At 35.7% G+C, this 22,089-nt stretch overlaps 2 protein-coding genes across 9 annotated transcripts in view; one reads left to right on the forward strand and one right to left on the reverse strand.

Moving 5' to 3' along the window:
* Positions 1-16,721, reverse strand: part of LOC143239336 (phagosome assembly factor 1) — a 103,977-nt gene extending 87,256 nt beyond the window's left edge. For 3 of the 8 annotated variants that reach the window (XM_076480319.1, XM_076480320.1, XM_076480316.1), the window contains exons 1-3: positions 11,137-11,316; positions 7,792-7,899; positions 184-264 (exon numbers count right to left, since the gene is read on the reverse strand). The gene's annotated coding sequence lies outside the window, so the exon portion shown is untranslated. Of the gene's footprint in view, positions 1-183; positions 265-7,791; positions 7,900-11,121; positions 11,317-16,496 lie in introns of those variants that run through there. The other 5 variants (XM_076480317.1, XM_076480318.1, XM_076480322.1 and 2 more) reach the window with 4 other exon arrangements.
* A 39-nt stretch (positions 16,722-16,760) lies between these two features.
* LOC143239340 (protein big brother-like) overlaps positions 16,761-22,089 on the forward strand; it is a 40,334-nt gene continuing 35,005 nt past the window's right edge. Inside the window, exons 1-3 of the mRNA XM_076480327.1 lie at positions 16,761-17,136; positions 17,330-17,416; positions 20,993-21,088. Coding sequence (XP_076336442.1) covers positions 17,002-17,136; positions 17,330-17,416; positions 20,993-21,088 — 318 coding nt within the window. The 5' untranslated portion in view covers positions 16,761-17,001. The remainder of the gene's footprint in view (positions 17,137-17,329; positions 17,417-20,992; positions 21,089-22,089) is intronic.

Raw genomic sequence — 22,089 nt, forward strand, 5'->3', positions numbered from 1 at the left:
AAATATCTAAATTTCTAGACGTCATTCATGATTACTACGTCATGCCAAAACTCCCTCTACCAATCAATACAAAAACATCTAATTTAAACTGTTCTCAGTATCATGCTTATGACTAAATAAAAGTTACGTTGTCTGATATTTACATGTATAATTATTTATTGGTCAGTTTTTAGTTCTATATACCTGCTCTTTTATCTTTGACTTTAGGTCGACTAATTGATACTTGACTACCGCCCGTCCTTTCTGTAGCTTTCATCAATCATTCTAAATAAAACAAACAAACAATTAACTTACATAAAATGGAATTTAATTGTGAAAGGACCTAACAGTTCGTAACATTTCAATAACTCAACGATAAGGGGAATTAAACTCTCAGATGTAAGTTTATAATCTCAACTCAATTCAAACCACAACAAATAAACGGGACGTTAAAGAGTTAAGTAGAAAAACGATTTTTTTTTAAATTTCGCGCAAAGCTATACGAGCGCTATCTGCGCTAGCCGTCCCTAATTTAGTAGTGTAAGACTAGAAGGAAAGCAGCTAGGCGTCACCACCCACCGCCAACTCTTGGGCTACCAATACTATTTTACCAACAAATAGTGGAATTGAACGTCACATTGTGACGCCCCCATGGATGAAAGGACGAGCATCTTTGGTGTGACGGGAATACAGAGAAGAGATAACACTCAAAAGCGTCGATGTGTATTCTATAAGAGTAATGATTATTCTTAGAAATTCAAGTTATTTAGACAACTTCTGATAAAGCTATTTCAATAAGTACGACAGTTTATTTATTTTCTTACAAAGTTTCTTTTGGTTTGTTTTGAATTTCGCGCAAAGCTGCACGATGGTTATCTGCGCTAGCCATTCCTGATTTAGCAGTGTAAGGCTAGAGAGAAGGCAGTTAGTCATCGCTACCCGCCGCCAATTCTTGGGCTACTCTTTTACCAACGAATAGTGGGAATGACCGTCTCATTATAACTACCCCATGGTTGAAAGGGCGAGCATGATTGGAGTGACGTGGATTCAAACCAGTGACCCTTTGATTACGAGTATAGTACCTTAACCACCTGACCATGCCGGGCCGTTTTACAAAGCCTAACCTTAGCTGGTCATCTACGTGTCCATAAAATGAGCAAAGTTTGAATGCAATTACACTTGTCCCTCGATGACACATTGGTAGGGTTGACGATTCATAACGCAAAAATTCAGAGTTCGATCCCTATAGCGAACAAAGTGCAGATTGCCCGCTGTGCAGCTTTGTGTTTAACGAAGAAATAGACAAAGTAATTACTTCCCATTTTATATCTTCAAATTTACCCCCAAACACCGAGATAGTGTCTATAGGCAAGTGAAAATATATACTTCATTGTCCTTCAATATTCACACGCTAATTTAGATTTTTTAAAATATTTTCAATGTTTGTTTGGTTGTTTGCTGTTATCAAGCACAAAGCTTCACAATGGACTCTGTTCACCACCACTATTGAAACTTGATTTTTAGCGTCGTCAGTTTGTAGAGATAAATCATTACTATAATATTGGTAATTATTTTGTGGGGTATCACTGTGAACTTTCTAAATTATGTTCTGTGTCATGATATTCTGAAAACGTATGCTCAAATTTGTATATGTATGCAATATAAGGTTTTGCTTTTTTTTTCACTGCACTTGTTTGTTTGTTTTTTAATTTCGCACAAAACTACTCGAGGGCTATCTGTGCTAGCCGTCCCTAATTTAGCAGTGTGAGACTAGAGGGAAGGCAGCTAGTCATCACCACCCACCGCCAACTCTTGGGATACTCTTTTACCAACGAATAGTGGGATTGACCTTCACATTATAACGCCCCCATGGCTGAAAGAGCCTGCATGTTTGGCGCGACGGGGATGCGAACCCGCGACCCTCAGATCACGAGTCGCACGCCTTAACACGCTTGGCCATGCCGGGCCACTGCACTTGTCACAACAGTTGAAAATTTTCCCTCTGTAAGCTCAATTAACAAGGCATCAATTTACTTTAAAAAATGTTTCCTTCTTGAAATTTTTCTGTGATAAATGCAGTTATTCCCTTCATCCTCAGGGTTTATTTATCGCAACAAATAGTTCTACTCTGGACAAAAAGGAACAAAAGCTTTCTGGCTCGATTTATTTAAGGTAACAAGTAATTCTGTTTGGGTTATTTAGTGATGAACGCGATTTGTTCAGACTACTAATCTTAGAAAACGATATTTCCGTTTTATATTGCTCGAAGAGCCTGAATTGCAGGTTCGAACAGTTCAAATTAACAAACACTTCCGGTTTGGATGATTTGTAGTGTCGAATACTTTAAACTACTTAATACCTCAAATATTTTCATTTCAACTTATTTAACAATACTTATTTAACAATACTACTTATTGATATCGTAAATATGACGTATTAAAAACATTTAATTAATCACAAGAAGAATGTTAAGAAGAAAAAAGCATTACAACGTTTGAAGAAATACACATGCTAAACATGTTTAATGACACGATCAAACCAAAACCACATAGTACTTTACTCTGGTAGGACTTCTCTTGGCCTGGCAATTTTCAAGTTCTCTAGAAACTTTCTATACATTGGATTGATGGAAAACAGGCAAATGTAAAATGACAAAACTTCAGAACTAGTTGTCCTAATACATTTGGGATCCCATACTAATATCTTAGACACAGATGTTTTACATCCGTAGGGTGCAGTCATCTCGTGTGAAACTGGGAAAGTCAGAATAATGACTAAGTATATTCGCTGTAAGTCACAAGAGTTCACGGAAATGTCTGTAAAGCCCATACACATACTCAATGGACAAGAATGTGATGTTCTGATATACCCAGTAATCAAAGCTAAGACGAGGTTACATAACATTAGTTCTTAATGTATACAAAACCATCAACATTTATTCTTTTTTTTTTTTTTGCGTCAGATCAAGGAAGTCCAGATCTTGACAAAAAATCAAGAAGCAACAGGATGTGATGTAAACTAAGTTATCACTGCTGTCATTCGAGGTAAGGCAACTAACAACAAATTTCTATCTGCTGACGATAAGGTTAAAAATTGAAAATACACGTATCTCAGCATTTCGTATGGTTAAAACTATATATTCTCAACCAATCTAATCAAAACCAAGAGTGGAATGAAGAAATCAACCTGCAAAAAAACCCTACCAAGAGTCAATTAATCTACTAATATATGTTGGATCACATCCGACCTTGAACACCAGTGTCTCTAGTGACACCATCTTCTCCTTTGGATTATTTTGTTCCACCTTAAATAATATGGATTGTCTGCACAAACTAGAAGACACATGGTACTATCCGAGCCCAATTTTTGTGTGACTGATTAGAAACTGGGTGATGGTTGTTATTGTATCAGTTTATTAAAACACTCAGTTAAAACAACATTTAAAAGATACATAATGCTTCAAAAACCGTTGAAGAGACCAGGCCTAGTTTAAAAAATCTACGCTTTGCGAGAAAGAGAAATAGCATTGGAAAAAAAAAAGAGACATATTCAGATATTTATACCACACTATTTTGCATAATACAAACACAACTATTTTACGTACCTGGTGCTGTCACCTATTATATTTGTTTAAAAAGGATTCCCAAAAATGTATTTCTATACAATTCATGGACCCGCACCTTTACTTAAATTCAAATTCTTAAATATTTCTAGCGATTCTCTTATATTTAGTTCATGTCTATTATTAGTATATTTAATCAAGTTGATATTATTCCAATTACCAATATGGGATTTCTTTGTTGTCCCTTATTAAGCACAAAGCTATACAAGGGGCTATCTGTGCTCTACCTATCAGAGGTATCGAAACCTGGTTTTCAGCAGTAAATATTCGCAGACCTGCCACTGAGCCACAGGGGGTTACCACTATGGTAATAAGGACTGTTACCTATATGTTCTGTTAAATCTGATTCATGTTCGTTAAGTTTTAAATTTCTATACGTTTGTTCAATATATATTAGACCATAGTCACAAGAAATTATAAGTGTAAAATAATTAAGTTTAACTCGAGATGCAAAAGTTACCCGACAGTTAATATATTTCTTAAAACATTACCAGTGTATGAGGGATTTGTTTGAACGTATAGCAAACAAAGATTCTTGTTATCACCGTAAGATATTTAATCTGTTACAAATCTTTTAAATTCTATGAGTAATATTACTTATAAATCCTCTGCCCATTGCAATATGTTTTAAAATGTTTAATTCTGATACAAAACTTTCTTTATATGGTGGTGTATTACGTTTGTGATATTTTTACGTGTATTTACAAGTGAAGATAGGGAAGAGAGCACGTTCGCCTACACTGATTGACAATAGCTGCAGCAAGAGTTTATACTTATTGCAGTGGATTTTACTTTGAGTTTTATCGATCGTTTGGTTCGGTAACAAGTTTTAGGGTTAGTGGAAGTTTAGGTTCAAATAAGAAACGTTGCTCCATCCTCTACTATTTTGCTTATTTTCAAATGTCATATGCGAATTCAAAGATAAGAGCATAAATACTGTGACTTAGATACTTATTTAAGCTTCTCAATTCAGGGCTATGCCCACGAATGATACATTTATCACATTTAGTGACGCACATCAATTCAGCGCTATGTCCAGGAATGATACATTTATTACATTTAGTGGGCCCGGCATGGCCAAGCACGTTAAGGCGTGCGACTCATAATCTGAGGGTCGCGGGTTCGCATCCCCGTCGCCCCAAACATGCTCGCCCTTTCAGCCATGGGGGCGTTATAATGTGACGGTCAATCCCACTATTCATTGGTAAAAGAGTAGCTCAAGAATTGGCGGTGGGTGGTGATGACTAGCTGCCTTCCCTCTAGTCTTACACTGCTAAATTAGGGACGGCTAGCACAAATATTCCTCATGTAGCTTTGCGCGAAATTCGAAAACAAACAAACACTCTTTTTGTTTCTTAAAAAGTCCACAAAGGCTGGTTCAGTTACTTTAAAACCAATTGATAAGGCAAAGTATGTTTTCCGTCTCTGTTTTATTACAATAAAGGGGTGAAAATAACTTTAAAAATCGACTAATAAGATAAGTCACTTACACGATCTATATCTGTACAGTTATTTCTTTCACTTGGCATGGCCGGTGGCTAAGGCAATCGACTAGTAATCTGACAGTCGCGAGATCGAAACCCCGTCGCACGAAACATTTTCGCCTTTTCAGTCATAGAGGCGTTATAATATACGGTCAATCTCACTATTCGTTGGTTAAAGAGTAGCTCAAGAGTTGGCGGTGGGTGGTGCTGCCTTCCCTCTAGTCTTACACTGCTAAATTAGGGACGGCTAGCACAGATAGCCCTCGAGTAGCTTTGTGCGAAATTCAAAACCAAAAACAAACAATACATTTAGTGACAATAACCAATTTAAAGACATGTCCACGAATGATACATTTATCACGTTTAGTGACAATCACCAATTCAGGGCCATGTCCACGAATGATACTTTTATCGCATTTGTGTGTGTGTTTGTTTTCTTATAGCAAAGCCACTTTGGACTATCTGCTGAGTCTACCAAGGGGGAATCGAACCGCTGATTTTAGCGTTGTAAATCCGTGACTTACCGCTGTACCAGCGGGGGACTAATCGCATTTAGTAACACTCACCAATTCAGGGCTACGTCTACGAATGATATATTTATAACATTTAGTGACACTCACCAATTCAGGGCTACGTCTACGAATGATATATTTATAACATTTAGTGACACTCACCAATTCAGGGCTACCTCTACGAATGATATATTTATAACATTTACTGACACTCACCAATTCAAGGATATGTCCACGAATGATACATTTATTACATTTTGTAACAACCACCACTTCATTTACTTGTTCATAATTACAATCAATAATTTTTTTTGGTTTTGTTTCTTGGTTTGTTTTAGAATTTCGTGCAAAGCTACTCGTGAGCTATCTGCGCTAGTCGTCCCTAATTTACAAGTGATAGACTAAAGGGAAGACTTGGTTTGATAGTTAATAAACGCAAATGTACACAATTGGCTATCTATGCTCTGTCAAAACTCTATTTTTAACGTTAGGAGTTTTACGTCTAATCTCTGATCTAAAGGGGAAAGGGGCAGAGAAAAGACAGTAGTTAACACTACTCACTGACAACTGTCGGGTTACTCTTTCATCAACGAGAGGTAGGATTGACAGTCAAATTATAACACTCTCACAGGATTCGAACTCTTAAACCGAATGCCTTAACTTTCAAATCGTGCCAAACAACTTATTCTTCTGATATCAAGTAATTTTGGGCCCAGCATGACCAGGTGGGTTAAGGCGTTCTACTCGTAATCTGAGGGTCGCGGGTTCGAATTCTCGTTACACCAAACATGCTCACCCTTTCATCCGTGAGGGCATTATAATGTGACGGTCAATCCCACTATTCGTTGATAAAAGAGTAGCCTAAGAGTTGGCGGTGGGTGGTGATAACTAGTCTAAAGGTTTAAAACGCTAAAAATCAGGTTTCGATACCAGTAGTAGGCACAGAACTGATAGCCCATTTTGTACCTTTGTCTTTAACTGCAAACAAACAAATAATTTCCCAGTCCTAGGCATATTATTGTAGCTGTCGGTGTATAATCCTTTCTACTTCAGAATTTTCAATAAACATTATCATTTTCTGAACTATAACAAAGATGAAATGCTTTTAATATAAATTATATAAAAATTAGTCAACGTCAATATCTGGATTCGGAGAAATTTTGTGCGTAAATTGTTGAAACACAGGTTTTCTAAAATGTTACTAAATATCCATTGTTTCATACCAAACTAATTGATGTTCTTCTTGTACTGGAAGAAAGATATCCTAAAATGTTGCTAAATATCCATTGTTTCATACCAAACTAATTGATGTTCTTCTTGTACTGGAAGAAAGATGTCCTAAAATGTTACTAAATATCCATTGTTTCATACCAAACTAATTGATGTTCTTCTTGTACTGGAACAAAGATATCCTAAAATGTTACTAAATATCCATTGTTTCATACCAAACTAATTGATGTTCTTCTTGTACTGGAAGAAAGATATCCTAAAATGTTACTAAATATCCATTGTTTCATACCAAACTAATTGATGTTCTTCTTGTACTGGAACAAAGATATCCTAAAATGTTACTAAATATCCATTGTTTCATACCAAACTAATTGATGTTCTTCTTGTACTGGAACAAAGATATCCTAAAATGTTACTAAATATCCATTGTTTCATACCAAACTAATTGATGTTCTTCTTGTACTGGAACAAAGATATCCTAAAATGTTACTAAATATCCATTGTTTCATATCAAACTAATTGATGTTCTTCTTGTTCTGGAAGAAAGATATCCTAAAATGTTACTAAACATCCATTGTTTCATACCAAACTAATTGATGTTCTTCTTGTACTGGAACAAAGATATCCTAAAATGTTACTAAACATCCATTGTTTCATACCAAACTAATTGATGTTCTTCTTGTACTGGAACAAAGATATCCTAAAATGTTACTAAATATCCATTGTTTCATACCAAACTAATTGATGTTCTTCTTGTACTGGAACAAAGATATCCTAAAATGTTACTAAATATCCATTGTTTCATACCAAACTAATTGATGTTCTTCTTGTACTGGAACAAAGATATCCTAAAATGTTACTAAATATCCGTTGTTTCATATGTGAATTTTCACATAATATGACCTTGATTAAAATATTTCTACAAGACTATTTATATTTAATTTAATAACCTGTAATTACTTACTGGATTTAATCTCCTGCTGAGACAATGGTCAGTCTTCGGATTTACAGCGCCACAATCAGGTATTTGATTCTCCTCGGTGGACACAGCAGATAGCCCGATGTGGTTTTGCTATAAGAAGACAAACACACTCATTACTGGATTAAAAATTAACAATTAATCTTATTTCATCTAATATTCTATACGGTAACTGATTGGATTCTAACTTAACTGTTTGTCCTTTTTTATTTATTTTATTTTTACAAACTGAGAATATTCTTTAATCTATAGGTACACACCTAATCATCATTAGAAGATTGCTAAAATGTACCGAAATAGATACCTCTACTGTTAGTCAAAAACAAGTTGTAAAGAGAAACAAGATTGTCCATGAGGAATAAGTGAAATTACTTATTCTGGAGAGGATCAATGGAAACTTAGGAAATCCAATACAAAATCATGAATTTGTCTGGGATGAAAGAACGGAAATTAGTAAGATTTGAAGAAACCTATGTTTCAACAGTTCTTGTTGGTTGTTTTTTTAAAACATGCTTCTCGCATGCTTGTTTCAGAATTTCATGTGAAGCTACGCAAGATCTATCTTCGAGTAAGATGTCCTTGATTTTGAACTGATAAACTGGAAGGATGATTAGTAGCTAATAGCAGCTGCCATCAATTCTTGGATTACTCTTGTCTGACTGGTTAGCGTACTTACGAGCCCAAAGTGCGAAACAAGTTTTAACAGTAACGGGACACGAACCGTAAACGCGCGGATTCACCCACTTGACACATAACCAACAGATGATGCTTGACTATCTCACTATGTCAACACACAAATGTGATATTGTTTTATAATGTGATGATGGACGTGGTAATTGTTTAACTAACAGGTAATTATCAAGACTGAACTTGGGGGGGTAAAATAAAATGTATGGGAAACTAAAATATTAGTAGTTTCCGACCACCACATTGTGAAGTTATTTTTGAAAATCGAACTATGCCATTCTCCTCAGCATTTCTTTGTGAAGAGTTCCTTACTTTCTTGAGCTGTCGCTTGTATCTAAAGAATGCGAATTTCTTCATTATTACTTTGAAAATTATTTATTACTTTATTTGGGATATTTGCGCAAAGTTAAACAAGAGATATTTGGGCCAGCAGTCGCTAAGTCTTAGTAGACAGACTAAATCCAGACAGCTAGTCAACAGCATCTATTGCCAATACTAGGTCTACTTTAATCGAAGAGTAGGATTTCACTGTCAATATAGTTTCATAACGTAATCACGACCCTAGAGTGCTTGTTTTGTTTGTTTTTTGAATTTCGTGCAAAGCTACTCGAGGGCTATTTGCGCGCCCTAGAATGCTGAGCAATTTTCCGGCAGCTAGACGCGAACTTTGGGCTGTGAGGTACAGAAACCTAAAACACTGAAAATCTTAATAGAAGGATTAATCAATAAATATACTATCCTCAGTGGCTCAGCTGTACGTCTGTGAACTTACAATGCTAAAAAACTGGTAATCAATCTGTGCAACATTACCAAAAGTACCGAATTTATAAACAACATTCTCAGGTCGCTCTTGAACATCAACTTGCTATATCTCATTTCTGGGATCACGTGACGTTGTTAACATTCACAAGGTTTATTATCGTAAAACGACACCGTCCAACTTGGAGAAAGACAATCCATTCCTTTCAGTGGGTATGTTATCACTTTGCTACATATATATATGTGTGTGTGTGTGTTTTTCTGTAAATCAGAGCCTCCCGCTAGTACAGCGGTATGTCTCCGGATTTACAACGCTAAAATCAGGGGTTCGATTCCCCTCGATGGGCTCAGCAGATAGCCCGATATAGCTTTGCTATAAGAAAACACACGCACACACACACACACTGGAAATCAGGTTAAGCTTTGTTAAGACTTGTATAGAGATGTTATTGCAGTTACAACGTGACCAAATGGTTAGGGCGCTTGTATAATCTGAGGGTCGCGGGTTCCAATCCTAGTTACACAATACATGCTCGCCCTTTCAGCCGTGAAGATGTTATAATGTTTGTTCGGTCAATCGCACTATTCGTTGGTAAAAGAATATCCCAAGAGTTGGACGGTGGGTGGTGATGACAAGTCACCTTCACTCTAATCTTACACTACCAAATTAAAAACGGAAACTGCAGATAGCTCTCGTGCAGCTTTGCGCAAATTTAAAAACAAACAAACAATCAAACAGACGCGGCATTTCGCAAGCCACCAGGATTCGTCATGCCGGCTGGAATACAACAGACATAACAGTGACCTAAGTGTTTATATACGTATATACAGATGACCGACTCCCATTGTTCATCACCTGAAATTAAAACATAATTCAGATATAACACTTGTCACTGATAACTCATATCCTAATCATTATATCCCTTCCTTCCAGTAACACACCAGTAATTCAGAAGACTTACAAATGCTAGAAACCGGTTTTTGGTGCGCGTGGAGGGCACAACACAGATAGCCCGTTTTATAGTTTAACTACATATAAACAGACTAAGCGTTATAGATTTTAGATTTCAAGTGCGTTGGTTGATAAAACTGTGTAATCTGAAGTGTGTTACACAGAACTGGTGTCATTAATTAGCTTCGTTAATTTACTAGTCATATTTTAACAGAATTGACTTCATTAATGTAGAAGCTAATGATGCTTATTTCCGATCTATATGATTAACTTACGTTTGATCATATGTTATTACAGATATACAAATTTTCTATGCGCACGAAGAAAGACAGTGATACTAAAAAATGCTACAATTAAAACTCCTACTCAAGGTATCACATTTGAAGTTCCATTCTTCACACTGCACTAAAAATTACCACTACCAGGGCTCTGTACGTTTTATCATATACGTTACAACGGGTTTATTAACTAGAATTAGATTTAATGTTGTTGTTTTCAAGTGAGTTCTTAAATAGATGATTGAAAAAAAAAACATCTCCAGTTCGGGACATCAACATAAAGCGCTGGTGTGCAAACACCTTGTCTATCGACGTGATAAATAAGTAACCTTGAAAGCGTTTAACCTGAAATTACTTTAATAAACAACAAACAACGATAAAATTTACACAAACAAGAACTACGTTTCTATCTATTCTGGTCGCCTTTTAGTTAAGCCCGAAATTCTTCTCTCTTTTCCTGAACCATTGTTACTATATTAACAAACATCTAATAACTTACACTTCTTTAGGAAAGTATTAACATTAACACATTGTATAAAAAAGAATTTAAGAACAGTTGCTACTGTTCAACTATTGACATTTGGTGGAACTATTCAAAACACCATAGTAAGTTCGAGAACACGAGTAGGAAAGCACAACCTTGTTTGTACAAACCTTGCAGAGCTAAGTCATAAATGTCGAGTTCGGATATCACTCACGACCGAGTTTTGTCAAAGAAGTCAAGTCACGCCTTGACAGGATTACGAACTACGTCTTTATTAAACCAGCTTCTCTTGACAGCGCCCTCTAGGGTGCCACGCGACCCTGTGAAACGTGTGACGAACCGTTTAAAATCTGTCCCCGAGTTCCCACGTATTGAACTTTATACAACTGCAAGAAATAGGAGGATCTGCCTTGCTTCTTGTACCTAGAGGCTACGAAGAATAAAAAAACAGGGAAAGTTTTGTGCTTTTGTTGTTAGATAAAATGTGTTATAATTGTTATGTAAGATGATTATGCGTGTTCACCCCTAGCGCAAAGTTACAGCGTGGCGCTGCACGGGGCTAGTTTTTAACCATATTATACGCACCTTTTCAAAAGTAAATTACCAAGAATGAGGTCGTAAGCTGATGATAATCGCTGAACGTTGACAGAATGTCGTACACGATAGTGAAAAAGTTGTGTAATAAAACCCAAATTAAAGGAGGAAAGAAAATTCCCGTTATCCAGTTAGTTGTAACTGAATCCCACAAGAACAGTAGCTGTATCTCTCGTAAAAAAGTAAAAATATAATCCCTGTGTCATTAAGCGATTTATTTCACGACATTAAGCATAAAAATTAAAAGAATAAAAAATAACGAACAAAAATCAACTAAAAATGTTTGTTTCCATATAAGAGTTTAGTGTAGCCTATTGAAAAGGATAAAAATTTCCTTCTTACGAGCTGGCAAGATAATTATTGTATATTATACATATAAATGGTCCAAGCAATCAATAGTATTAATTTCAAAAGAAATAATATGACGCATCAAATATTTATTGTTTGGAAAATACTACGTTGTATCTTCCAAGACAAAGTGAAAACGAACTTCAATGTGGAGAACGTTTGTCCGTTATAACAAGTACATAACCAATTTATACAGTTATTGGAACCTTATTATTATAAGTTCATACCCAATATATACAGCTTTTCGAGCTTCATTATTACAAGTACATAACCAATATATACAACTATTGGAACCATTATCTGTTATTACAAGTACATAAGCAATATATACAACTATTGGAACCATTATTTGTTATTACAAGAACATAACCAATATATACAACTATTACAACCATTATCTGTTATTACAAGTACACACCCAATATATATCAGCTATTTTAACCTTTATTCGTTATTACAAGAACACTATCGACGCATTCTAGTGTTTGATTCTATCTCTATTTAACATTCTTTCAAAAGCCGATGCAGCTGACGACGTTTGGAAAGCTGTGGTGTACTTTTAAAACGAATTTTCTAAACGACCTCGGAGATGTACTATTGAGTTTCAGTAACTCCTCTCAAATATGATCTGTTAACTTTCAAGGTCGCTTTATTATCTGATTTGAAATTTCTTAAAACCCTAACATGCTTTATTAATCAATGTATAGCAGGTTAACGAGCACTGAACACATTTTATCAACCATTTTTTTTTCACTATTAAATATTATATTAACTGTATGAACTGTTACAGAAGTTCTTTAAATTCCAAGCGACTCTGTTCTAACATTTTAAGATTCCTATTGAAGTTTCTGCTACGAGTGGAGTATCAATTGAAAATATGCACTTGATTTGCAAAATAAAAATATAAACATACTTATTAACAACCGTCTCGCCTGACGACAAATAAATTATGCTTCTAAAATGCGGTCAATCCTACTATTCGTTGGTAAAACAGTAACCTAAGAGTTGGCAGTGGGTGGTGATGACTAGCTGCCTTCCTTCTAATCTTATACTGATAAATTAGGAACGGCTAGCGCAGATAGCTCTTGTGTAGCTTTGCGCGAAATTAACAAAAAACACAAGCGATCAAACTTCCAAAATGTTTATGAATTATGGATGAAATTACGATAAATTATTTATCGAAAATAAATTATATATTAATTTTATAAGCATTGTCGGAGAAAAGATTTAAACCGCTATCTTTATAGAAATATTCTGCTATATCACATTTTTTTTACAATTTTGATATACCGTTACACGTGAACCTGTTTATGTTGGAACTTCTGTTACTTCTTGATTCTCTTCTATTTCAGTTCCAGGATATGTCCAGAAATATTTCGAATTTTATGCGAATGGCACAGAAATGTCATTCTACTTCCATTACGAATCAGTTTGTTTGTTTGTTGTTAAGCACAACGACAGAAAATGGGATATCGAAGTACATTTTTGGTGGGCAAAGCACAGAATTATTTTTATGATGAATTTCACGCAAACCTACTATCTATCTGCGTTAGCTGTCCCTAATTTAGCGATGTAAGACTAGAGGGAAGGCAGCTAGTCATCACCACCCACCGCCAATTCTTGGGCTACTTTTTTACCAATGAATAGTGGGATTGACCGCACTTATAACGCCTCCATAACTGAAAGGGCGAGCATATTTGTTGAGACGGGGATTCGAACCTACGACTCTCAGATTACGATTCAAGCGCCCTAACCATTGGCTATGCTTGGCCAAATTAAGCGTGGAAAATCGGTTACTTTAAAACAATAATACAAACCAGTTAAAACAGTGCTTATGAATATTGTAAGTTCAAATTTCAAATAACGATTTATTGGTAACACCTATTCTATTAGATCTTTCTACGCTATCGATATGATTCAATGGTTTTTACAGCAAATAATCTCCGTGGACGCAAACCAGACACACACCAAATATTATGTGTGTGTGCGTGCGTTTGTATAATATGAAACTTTGATAATTATCTTTGTCCAAGGAAAGGGAGATTGCAGGCTGTTACAATACGTGAAAAATACATGAATGAATGAACTGCAGTGGTTTAATGTGATATAGAATACAAAATACAATTCAATAGCTTCGGAAATTTAACAACAGAGCATATTTAAAAAAAAACAATCCATCTCCAAACATCTCGTGTAGTCTAAATGTTCTGTAGTCAGGATTGTAAAAAAAATATATATATGTTGGAACTCATTTTTAATAAAGCCACAATGAGTTTATCCAAAGTGACTACGAGAGAACAAGTGTAACCCGTTATTTCTCTTTCTGTAGAGTGTTCTCCTCGGATATATGACTATTTTAGAAGGACTTGAATGTACAAACCTAATATCACCTTCAATAACTCGGTAATGTTTTGTTTTATGTACAGTCATCTATCAGCACTAAGATTTTGATAAATGCTCGCCAACTTCATGAAGTGAAAGAAGGTATTTCAATCAGTTTGGAAGCGATACCTAATTATGGGTATAGAAATAGAAAAATAAATAATTCAAAAATTGTTATACAAGAAGAAGAAATGGTTGTTATCTGGTTTGATATCTTAGCCGATGGTTTCTTGTCTTGTTTGGGGGCTTTTAAAGTAGAGAAACAGATAAAAGTGAATGGCACTTATCTCTTTAATCTCTGTCATTGTTTATTTTTTATGGTACATATTTGTAGACCCGGCATGGCCAAGCGTGTTAAGGCGTGCGACTCGTAATCTGAGGGTCGCGGGTTTGCATCCCCATCGCGCCAAGCGTATTAAGGCGTGCGACTCGTAATCTGAGGGTCGCGGGTTCGCATCCCCATCGCGTCAAACATGCTCGCCCTTTCAGCCGTGGGGGCGTTATAATGTGACGATCAATCCCACTATTCGTTGGTAAAAGAGTAGCCCAAGAGTTGTCGGTGGGTGGTGATGACTAGCTGCCTTCCCTCTAGTCTTACACTGCTAAATTAGGGACGGCTAGCACAGATAGCCCTCGAGTAGCTTTGTGCGAAATTCCAAAACAAACAAACATATTTGTATTATACTCATTGAATACCTTAGCCATCCCTATATATAGTTTACCGACGCCATTACTTTGATCCTAGAACAACGTGAAAGAGTGTTGTGTGTTAGAGTGAGAAATTATAGTCTGAGCTGCATTTTGTGCATCGGTAATTGGTTGTATGTGTAAAGTCCCTGAATACGTAGATAACCACCGGTGTCAAAATATGTTAAATAAACATATTTTACGATTTATGGTATAGTTGTTGTTGGTTTTCTGGTAATTCGAAAGATTTGTTGTTCAACAGGATGACATTCTGTGCAACAAAGCACGTAAGCCTAATACTTGGCGTCAAATTAATGGCACCCGTTTATTTATTTGTTTTTCAAACCAAGCCGCATTGAGATATTTTATTTGTCTACTGCCAGGAAATGAACTCCAGAATTTAACGTTTAAGTCAGTAAACTTACCTCACTCCCACGTGGGAGTGGAGGGTGGGACGCAGTTTCAGTTATTGAAGAGAAATGGGCGTTTAAGACGTTCTGTATTGGTTATGAGTGAGGACTTAAGTAACTAACATGCTATTCTGTATTGGTTAATAGTGAGAACTTAAATAGCTAACATGTTATTTTGTATTGGTTAAGAGTGAGGACTTAAATAACTAACTTGTTATTCTGTATTGGTTAAGGGAATAAACCTAAGTAACTAATATGTTATTCTGTATTGGTTAAGAATGAGGACTTGAGTAACTAACATGTTATTCTCTATTGGCTAACAGAGTGAACTTATGTAACTAACATGTTATTCTGTACTGATTAATAGAGTGAAATTAATTAACTAACATGTTATTTTGTAATGGTTAAGAGTAAGGACTTAAATAACTAACTTGTTATTCTGTATTGGTTCAGGGAATAAACCTAAGTAACTAATATGTTATTCTGTATTGGTTAAGAATGAGGACTTGAGTAACTAACATGCTATTCTGTATTGGCTAACAGAGTGAACTTATGTAACTAACATGTTATTCTGTATTGATTAATAGAGTGAAATTAATTAACTAACGTGTTATTTTGTATTGGTTAAGAGTGAAGACTTTAGTAACTAACATGTTATTCTGTAATAGTTAATTTAGTAAACTTAAGTAACTAACATAATACTCTATGTTGGTTAACATAGCGAACCTGAGTAACTAACATGTTATTTTGTATTTGTTAAGAGTGAGGACTTAAGTACCTAACATGTTATTTTCTATTGGTTAACACAGTAAACTTGAGTAACTAACATGTTATTCTGTATTGGTTAATTTAGTAAACTTAAGTAACTAACATGTTATTTCGTATTGGTTAACACACTGAACTTGAGTAACTGGCACGTTATTCTGTAGATCTCAACTATTTTTTGTCCTTAATCTTTCGTTGAAATTCCCATCTCTTTAGATATTCCAAGCACGTCACGTGACTTGGCGCATTCGGATTACGTTTTTTCTTAATATTCAGCAGAAATTCTTGTTTTCTAGGATTTGGTAATCAGTTTCCACGTGCTAGTACGAAGTCAGTGTACTTACGTCATGCCGAGCTACAGAAACACTAGAGATCCAGTTGTCATCTGAAAGAAGCAACTTAAATAAACGTTTTACTAGAAAGATAATTTCGCTTGCTATTCTTGCCAGATCTGCTTGTGTAAAACCCACATCAAGTGGGCACTTTGCCACCGATCTGCTCCAGCTACGAACAGTTTAACGTCAAAAGAAGTCGAACAAGAACCGTCAGATTTCTTAGCTGTTCGAACTACGTCACATCTTCCCGGTGAACTGTATGTGTTCGCATGGCCTTCTGGGAAACCACATAATCACCCTTGACGTCACGTGCTAGAACAACGCCTATTTTCCCGAAGCCCGAGGTCGACCCTCTCGATATGGTAATCGTCGGTTTCCGGTTCGCCGAAGCGGTGAGTAAGTGATTCTTGGCAGCCCAATAGGAGCCGGAGGCTGTAGCGAAACAAGCGCGCAGAACAAGAGAACTGGGTTTGTTGTGGCCGCACTGACGGAAGCACCACAGACGAAATCCAACATGCTCCCATTTGAGACTTCAAGCATTTACGACCAACTCCCTCGGTTTGTTTTTAAAATGCCGCGAGTTGTGGCGGATCAGAAGGCGAAATTCGAATCAGACGAACTGTTTCGGAGACTAAGTCGTGAAAGTGAGGTAAATATTTTCTTTAATTTTAATTTCATAGAGTTCTTTTCTAGTCTCTCAAGGCCTTCTCAGGTATTTTACCCGGAAGTTAACTCATCAGTTTGGTACAGAGCACTCGGATTGTGTTGTGTCATAACTCTCGCGCATAAGACATTTTATGGACTTAGCTGACACTTGTCCAATTCTTTTTTTCTTCTTCTAGGTGCGATATACAGGTTATAGAGATAGACCCCAGGAAGACAGACAGATACGCTTTCAGAATGGATGTAGGGAGGGCCAAACGGAAGTAGTAAGTGTTCATTTTTTCGCATTATTCGTAGTGAAAAGCAGTGGACACGTAGTAATACTAAATATCATATTCAAAGAACTACTTTTACTCACTTAGTTCCCTTTTCGAACACTTAGTGACTCAACTTAAGTCTCTTTAAGTTTTGGATTTTGCTCTGATTCACATGCATGCGAAACCTATATTTTGCACACTCTAGTCACAAGTGTAAAACATAATGCACATCAATATGCCTGTTTATGCGTTGTGTTACATGATCTGTTGATCGGTTACGTTTTCGTCATCGTGTACAGACAGACTGCCGGTTATGCAATATCATAAAAAGTGAGAATAAATAGTAATTATGATATATTTATATACATAGATATGATATTAATATTTCAGAAGTCCCTTACTATTTATCTTTAATTCAGTTGTACTTCGTGCTTGTATTCATGAGACATGAGAAGCATTGCTCAATTTTACTTTCTGGGAGTTTTCACCTGAAACGTTGTTAACCACGGTTATACGTGAGGCATCAGTTGGGTTCCACAAAGAGTTCTGTCTAAACCCACAAAATTAAACTTAAGAATGGCTCTTGCACGTCTGATTCAGAAATGGTGCAATAACAGATTATGCTACCATTACATCATTATTTTATAAGCACCCACCTTTTTTTTCTTCTTTTTTTCTTTTCGTTATTAGTTCTAATTCTCTCATTCGAAATGCTTTACTGCTAAAATACATTTTAGTCATTCTTTCAGTTAACGTTTATTGCGTAACTTCGCTTTATATCATTCACGAAAATTCTAAGAAATTCTGTACACTTGACAGGAAGGTGAAGTCATGAGTCTTACTAATTTGTTTATTCTTTACTGTTTTAAACGTGAATGTCTCGGAAAGTCACACAAACCACTTCCCGATGTCTCACCTCCCAAAAAAAGAGGGTGAGTCAATCGCGCCTTCGATTAAATGTAACCGAAGTAGGGAGAAAAGTTGGACTACTAGTAGAGCACGTGGTAATAGTGTTACCGCTGCAAGCATCGGTAGTTCCCGTTCTCACATCCCGGAACCCTCCGTCAGCTGGAAGACAGGAGCGCCGATGAAGTGACACCGGAAACGTCCTTGTACCAAAATATGTTTTGCTCATGAAATCTGTCTCTCTCCCTTTTTTATCTTACTAATTATAACAGATACGCAAGTTTGTTTTTCTTATTACCAACCGAAATACGTACAGCGTAAGTAGAGGTTTTTCATACACGTTAGAATTATAGTTTGATCTGTAGCACAGATATTTTGTAGTAATTAGAAAAAAACAACAACAAAACTTTCGATTTGTTTTCAGTAATTTTTACTGACCTGCAAAAAATAAAAATTACGAATGGGTACAGCTCAGAATTCCTATGAAAATTTAGGTTACATTTATAGTCCTTTAAGTTGTTGTTTTGGAATTTCGCACAAAGCTACTCGAGGGCTATCTGTGCTAGCCATCCCTAATTTTGCAGTGTAAGACTAGAGGGAAGGCAGCTAGTCATCACCACCCACCGCCAACTCTTGGGCTACTCTTTTACCAACGAATATTGGGATTGACCGTCACATTATACACCCCCACGGCTGGGAGGGCGAGCATGTTTAACGCGATCACGATTCGCACGCCTTACGCGCTTGGCCATGCCAGGCCTTATAGTCCTTTACTGGGGATAATACATAATTTTTAAAACATTTATAAAAGCTATACCGACTTTTTTGTTCTCTGTGTAGGTTTTTTTCTTACGACTCCTTAATATGTGTACATGTTAGTTCTAGCGACGATTCTTCAATATTTATACATACGTGCTTACTTGTCGTAAGTTTGAGTCGAATGAGACAGAGCAATAATTTTACTATGAAACCATAGTTGAAAAAATGTTAGCGCATTCTCTCTTTCTCTTATTGTGTTAATCATGCAAGAAGGTGAACCGCTGTCAGCAAAGTGTTAATGGACTTTCACTTATTGTGTAGAAATTGGAATTACTGTTGGTAGAGCATTAGCGGATACTTTCATTTTGGCAAAGTGATAAAGAACATTCTCTTATTATTTTAATGGGCGTAAGAATGGAACCCACTGTTGGCAAAGCGTTAGCGGACACTTACTGTGTGGACTCTGAAAGAATATGAACTACTCTTGGCAGATCTTTAATGGACTCTCTCTTATCGTATTAACTCTTCGAGGATAAAAAACATTTTTGGAAAAGCATTAGCGTACTCTTATCGCAAACACAGGAATCAAAATCGGCAAAGGATTAGTGAACTCCTCTTATTGTATTAACCATGTAAGACTGGCAAAGTGTTAGCGGACCCTCATTGCGTTAACTCTGCAAGAATAGAAACAGCTATTTGCGAAATAGTAGCGGACTCCTCTTACAAGAATGGAAACTGCTGTTGACAAAGCGTTAGCGAACATTCTCTTATTACGTTAACTCTGTAAGAATGAGCACTACTTGGAAATTATTGGCGGACTTTCTCATATTATGTTAACCCCGTAAGGATGGGAATCGCTGATGACAAAAGAGAAGCCAACCAAATGAGACATAACTTTTTTGTTCGCAACCGTTCTTTAAAATTTTAGTGTTAACACACCTAGCGCAGAACTTAGAAATGGTAGTTTTTCAAAATATCAACAACTTTGTCATTCGTTTAGCGCAGAAAGTCAGGGTGTTTATAGGCATTGTACTTTGTAAAATAAAGTAAGTTCTTTCCAAAAAATCTGTGCTCTTTAACTCTCAGTAGAAAGGAATGTTTAAAGGTGTTGTTGAATGGTTCCGATCAGTAGTGTCTTATACAAGTCTGAGTCTAAGTAATGTTAATTACATTTTTCTTTGTTTTAGGATAAAACATTTCATAACTTGCTTGACAACTTTCATTTAGCTAAAATTTTCAAACTATTTTGCCAAATCAATAGTTCTTTGGAAATTTTAATGTTATGATTTTGGCGTGGTTTTTCGAATGAAAAACAAATTATACAGTTTAGGTGATAGTAACTAGTTATCACTTAGCTAATTTTTTATGCATACATGAAAAAGAAAACTTAGAATAGTAGTTATTTCTGAAAAAACACGAGTTTTTTATACTATGACTGTTATACAGACTTTTCCAACAAATATGTTTTATTGTGTTCGTGTGTGCAGCTATACGTGTATCATTTAGAATGTTATAAATATAAATAATCGGTTCAACTGAAATAACTTTTCTATCCATTTTTTGACAATAATTTTAAAATGTTTCTCCAAACTCATGGTTGTCGATTTTATAGGCTCTATTTTTGTATACCTAAAACAGTTAACTGCAGAAATTAGGCTTCTGGCCCTAAGAAGTTGTGTACATACAACACACAAGTTGTGCATTGCTACAAAGAAACTGACTGCTATCTTTCTGTAGCTGGGTGTTGATAGTACACACGTCGACGATGCACTGTTTATCTGCGTACATGTTGGAAGAGTCGCTTAGACAATACACGTACGTGTTTATAACTACACTAATTTTCTTCTTACTGCACCATAGTTTATGTACAATCCTGGCTGAAATATTTGGTGATATTTGACCTGTTTTTTCCCCCTGCAGGCTTTTACGACAACAGGAACCAATCTTCAACTTGTCTTTAGTCCTTGTACCAACGGTTACAGCGAAGGTTGTGATTTTGAGAAGGAACATGGAAAGGTAAGCCTTGCCTTCACCTTACCTTTTTTAGTACTTAGGAGTTGATAAACGATTTACTGCTTATTTCCTGTTTTTTGCATTTACGCTCGATGGATTTAAAAATTATATTTTTACAGTCTCTTTAATTGTATATTATCATTAATAACTTCTTCTTAAAGCAAACTACATGTACATACAAATATCAAAAGTAAACTTAGTAATGAATATAACTAAATTAATATAACACGCTATTCTTACTTATAATGATTAGAATGTAGTGAGTCTTCTTTTGGATGCCCTTACTGTTAACGATATTTTCGACCATAAACCCAATAATAACTCAATACGATCAATTAATTTCGGAGAGTTAGATTAGTCTTCATACTAACTTAATAGTGCAAAGTAATCTTCGTAATAAAAATATTTATACGTATTAAATATTTTAACCAATGCTCATAATGGAACTAAAGAAACTAGAGATAAAGAACGTATGGCTATCTGAAAATACTAAGACATCGATCAAAATAAGAAAACCAAAACAATAGCCACTTTTTTCTCTCCTTTAAGTGATTATAGTCAGTAATCTATACTTTTAGATACTATAACGATGTGATTCCAAATTTTCGTCATTTTTTTCTATAAACTAATTCCTTCTTTATTGAATTACAAATCGCACTTTGGATTAATTTGTGTCAGGTTGTTTTTACTTCTGTTCTGCGAGCTATAAAATAATCGATTGTTAATTATTAAAGTATTACGGAACTATCAAACCTTTCTTTAAACAGTTTCATGCTGTTTGTTTTTGTTAAACACCAACTTCAGTGCCCTTACTTTTTCGGGTCAAATGTAATAATGGCGTTGTAGTCGGCGTTTTTGGTTTATGTTTCTTGTTAAGCGCAAAGCTGTACGATAAGATATCTCCACTGCATCTGTTGAAGATATGAACATTTGGGAAACAGTTTTTAATTTATTTTAATGTATGAATTGTTCACTTTTTTTTCGTATAGACGAAACAAAAAATG

Source organism: Tachypleus tridentatus, chromosome 13 (assembly GCF_004210375.1).
Source record: "Tachypleus tridentatus isolate NWPU-2018 chromosome 13, ASM421037v1, whole genome shotgun sequence".
Lineage (NCBI taxonomy): Eukaryota > Metazoa > Arthropoda > Merostomata > Xiphosura > Limulidae > Tachypleus > Tachypleus tridentatus.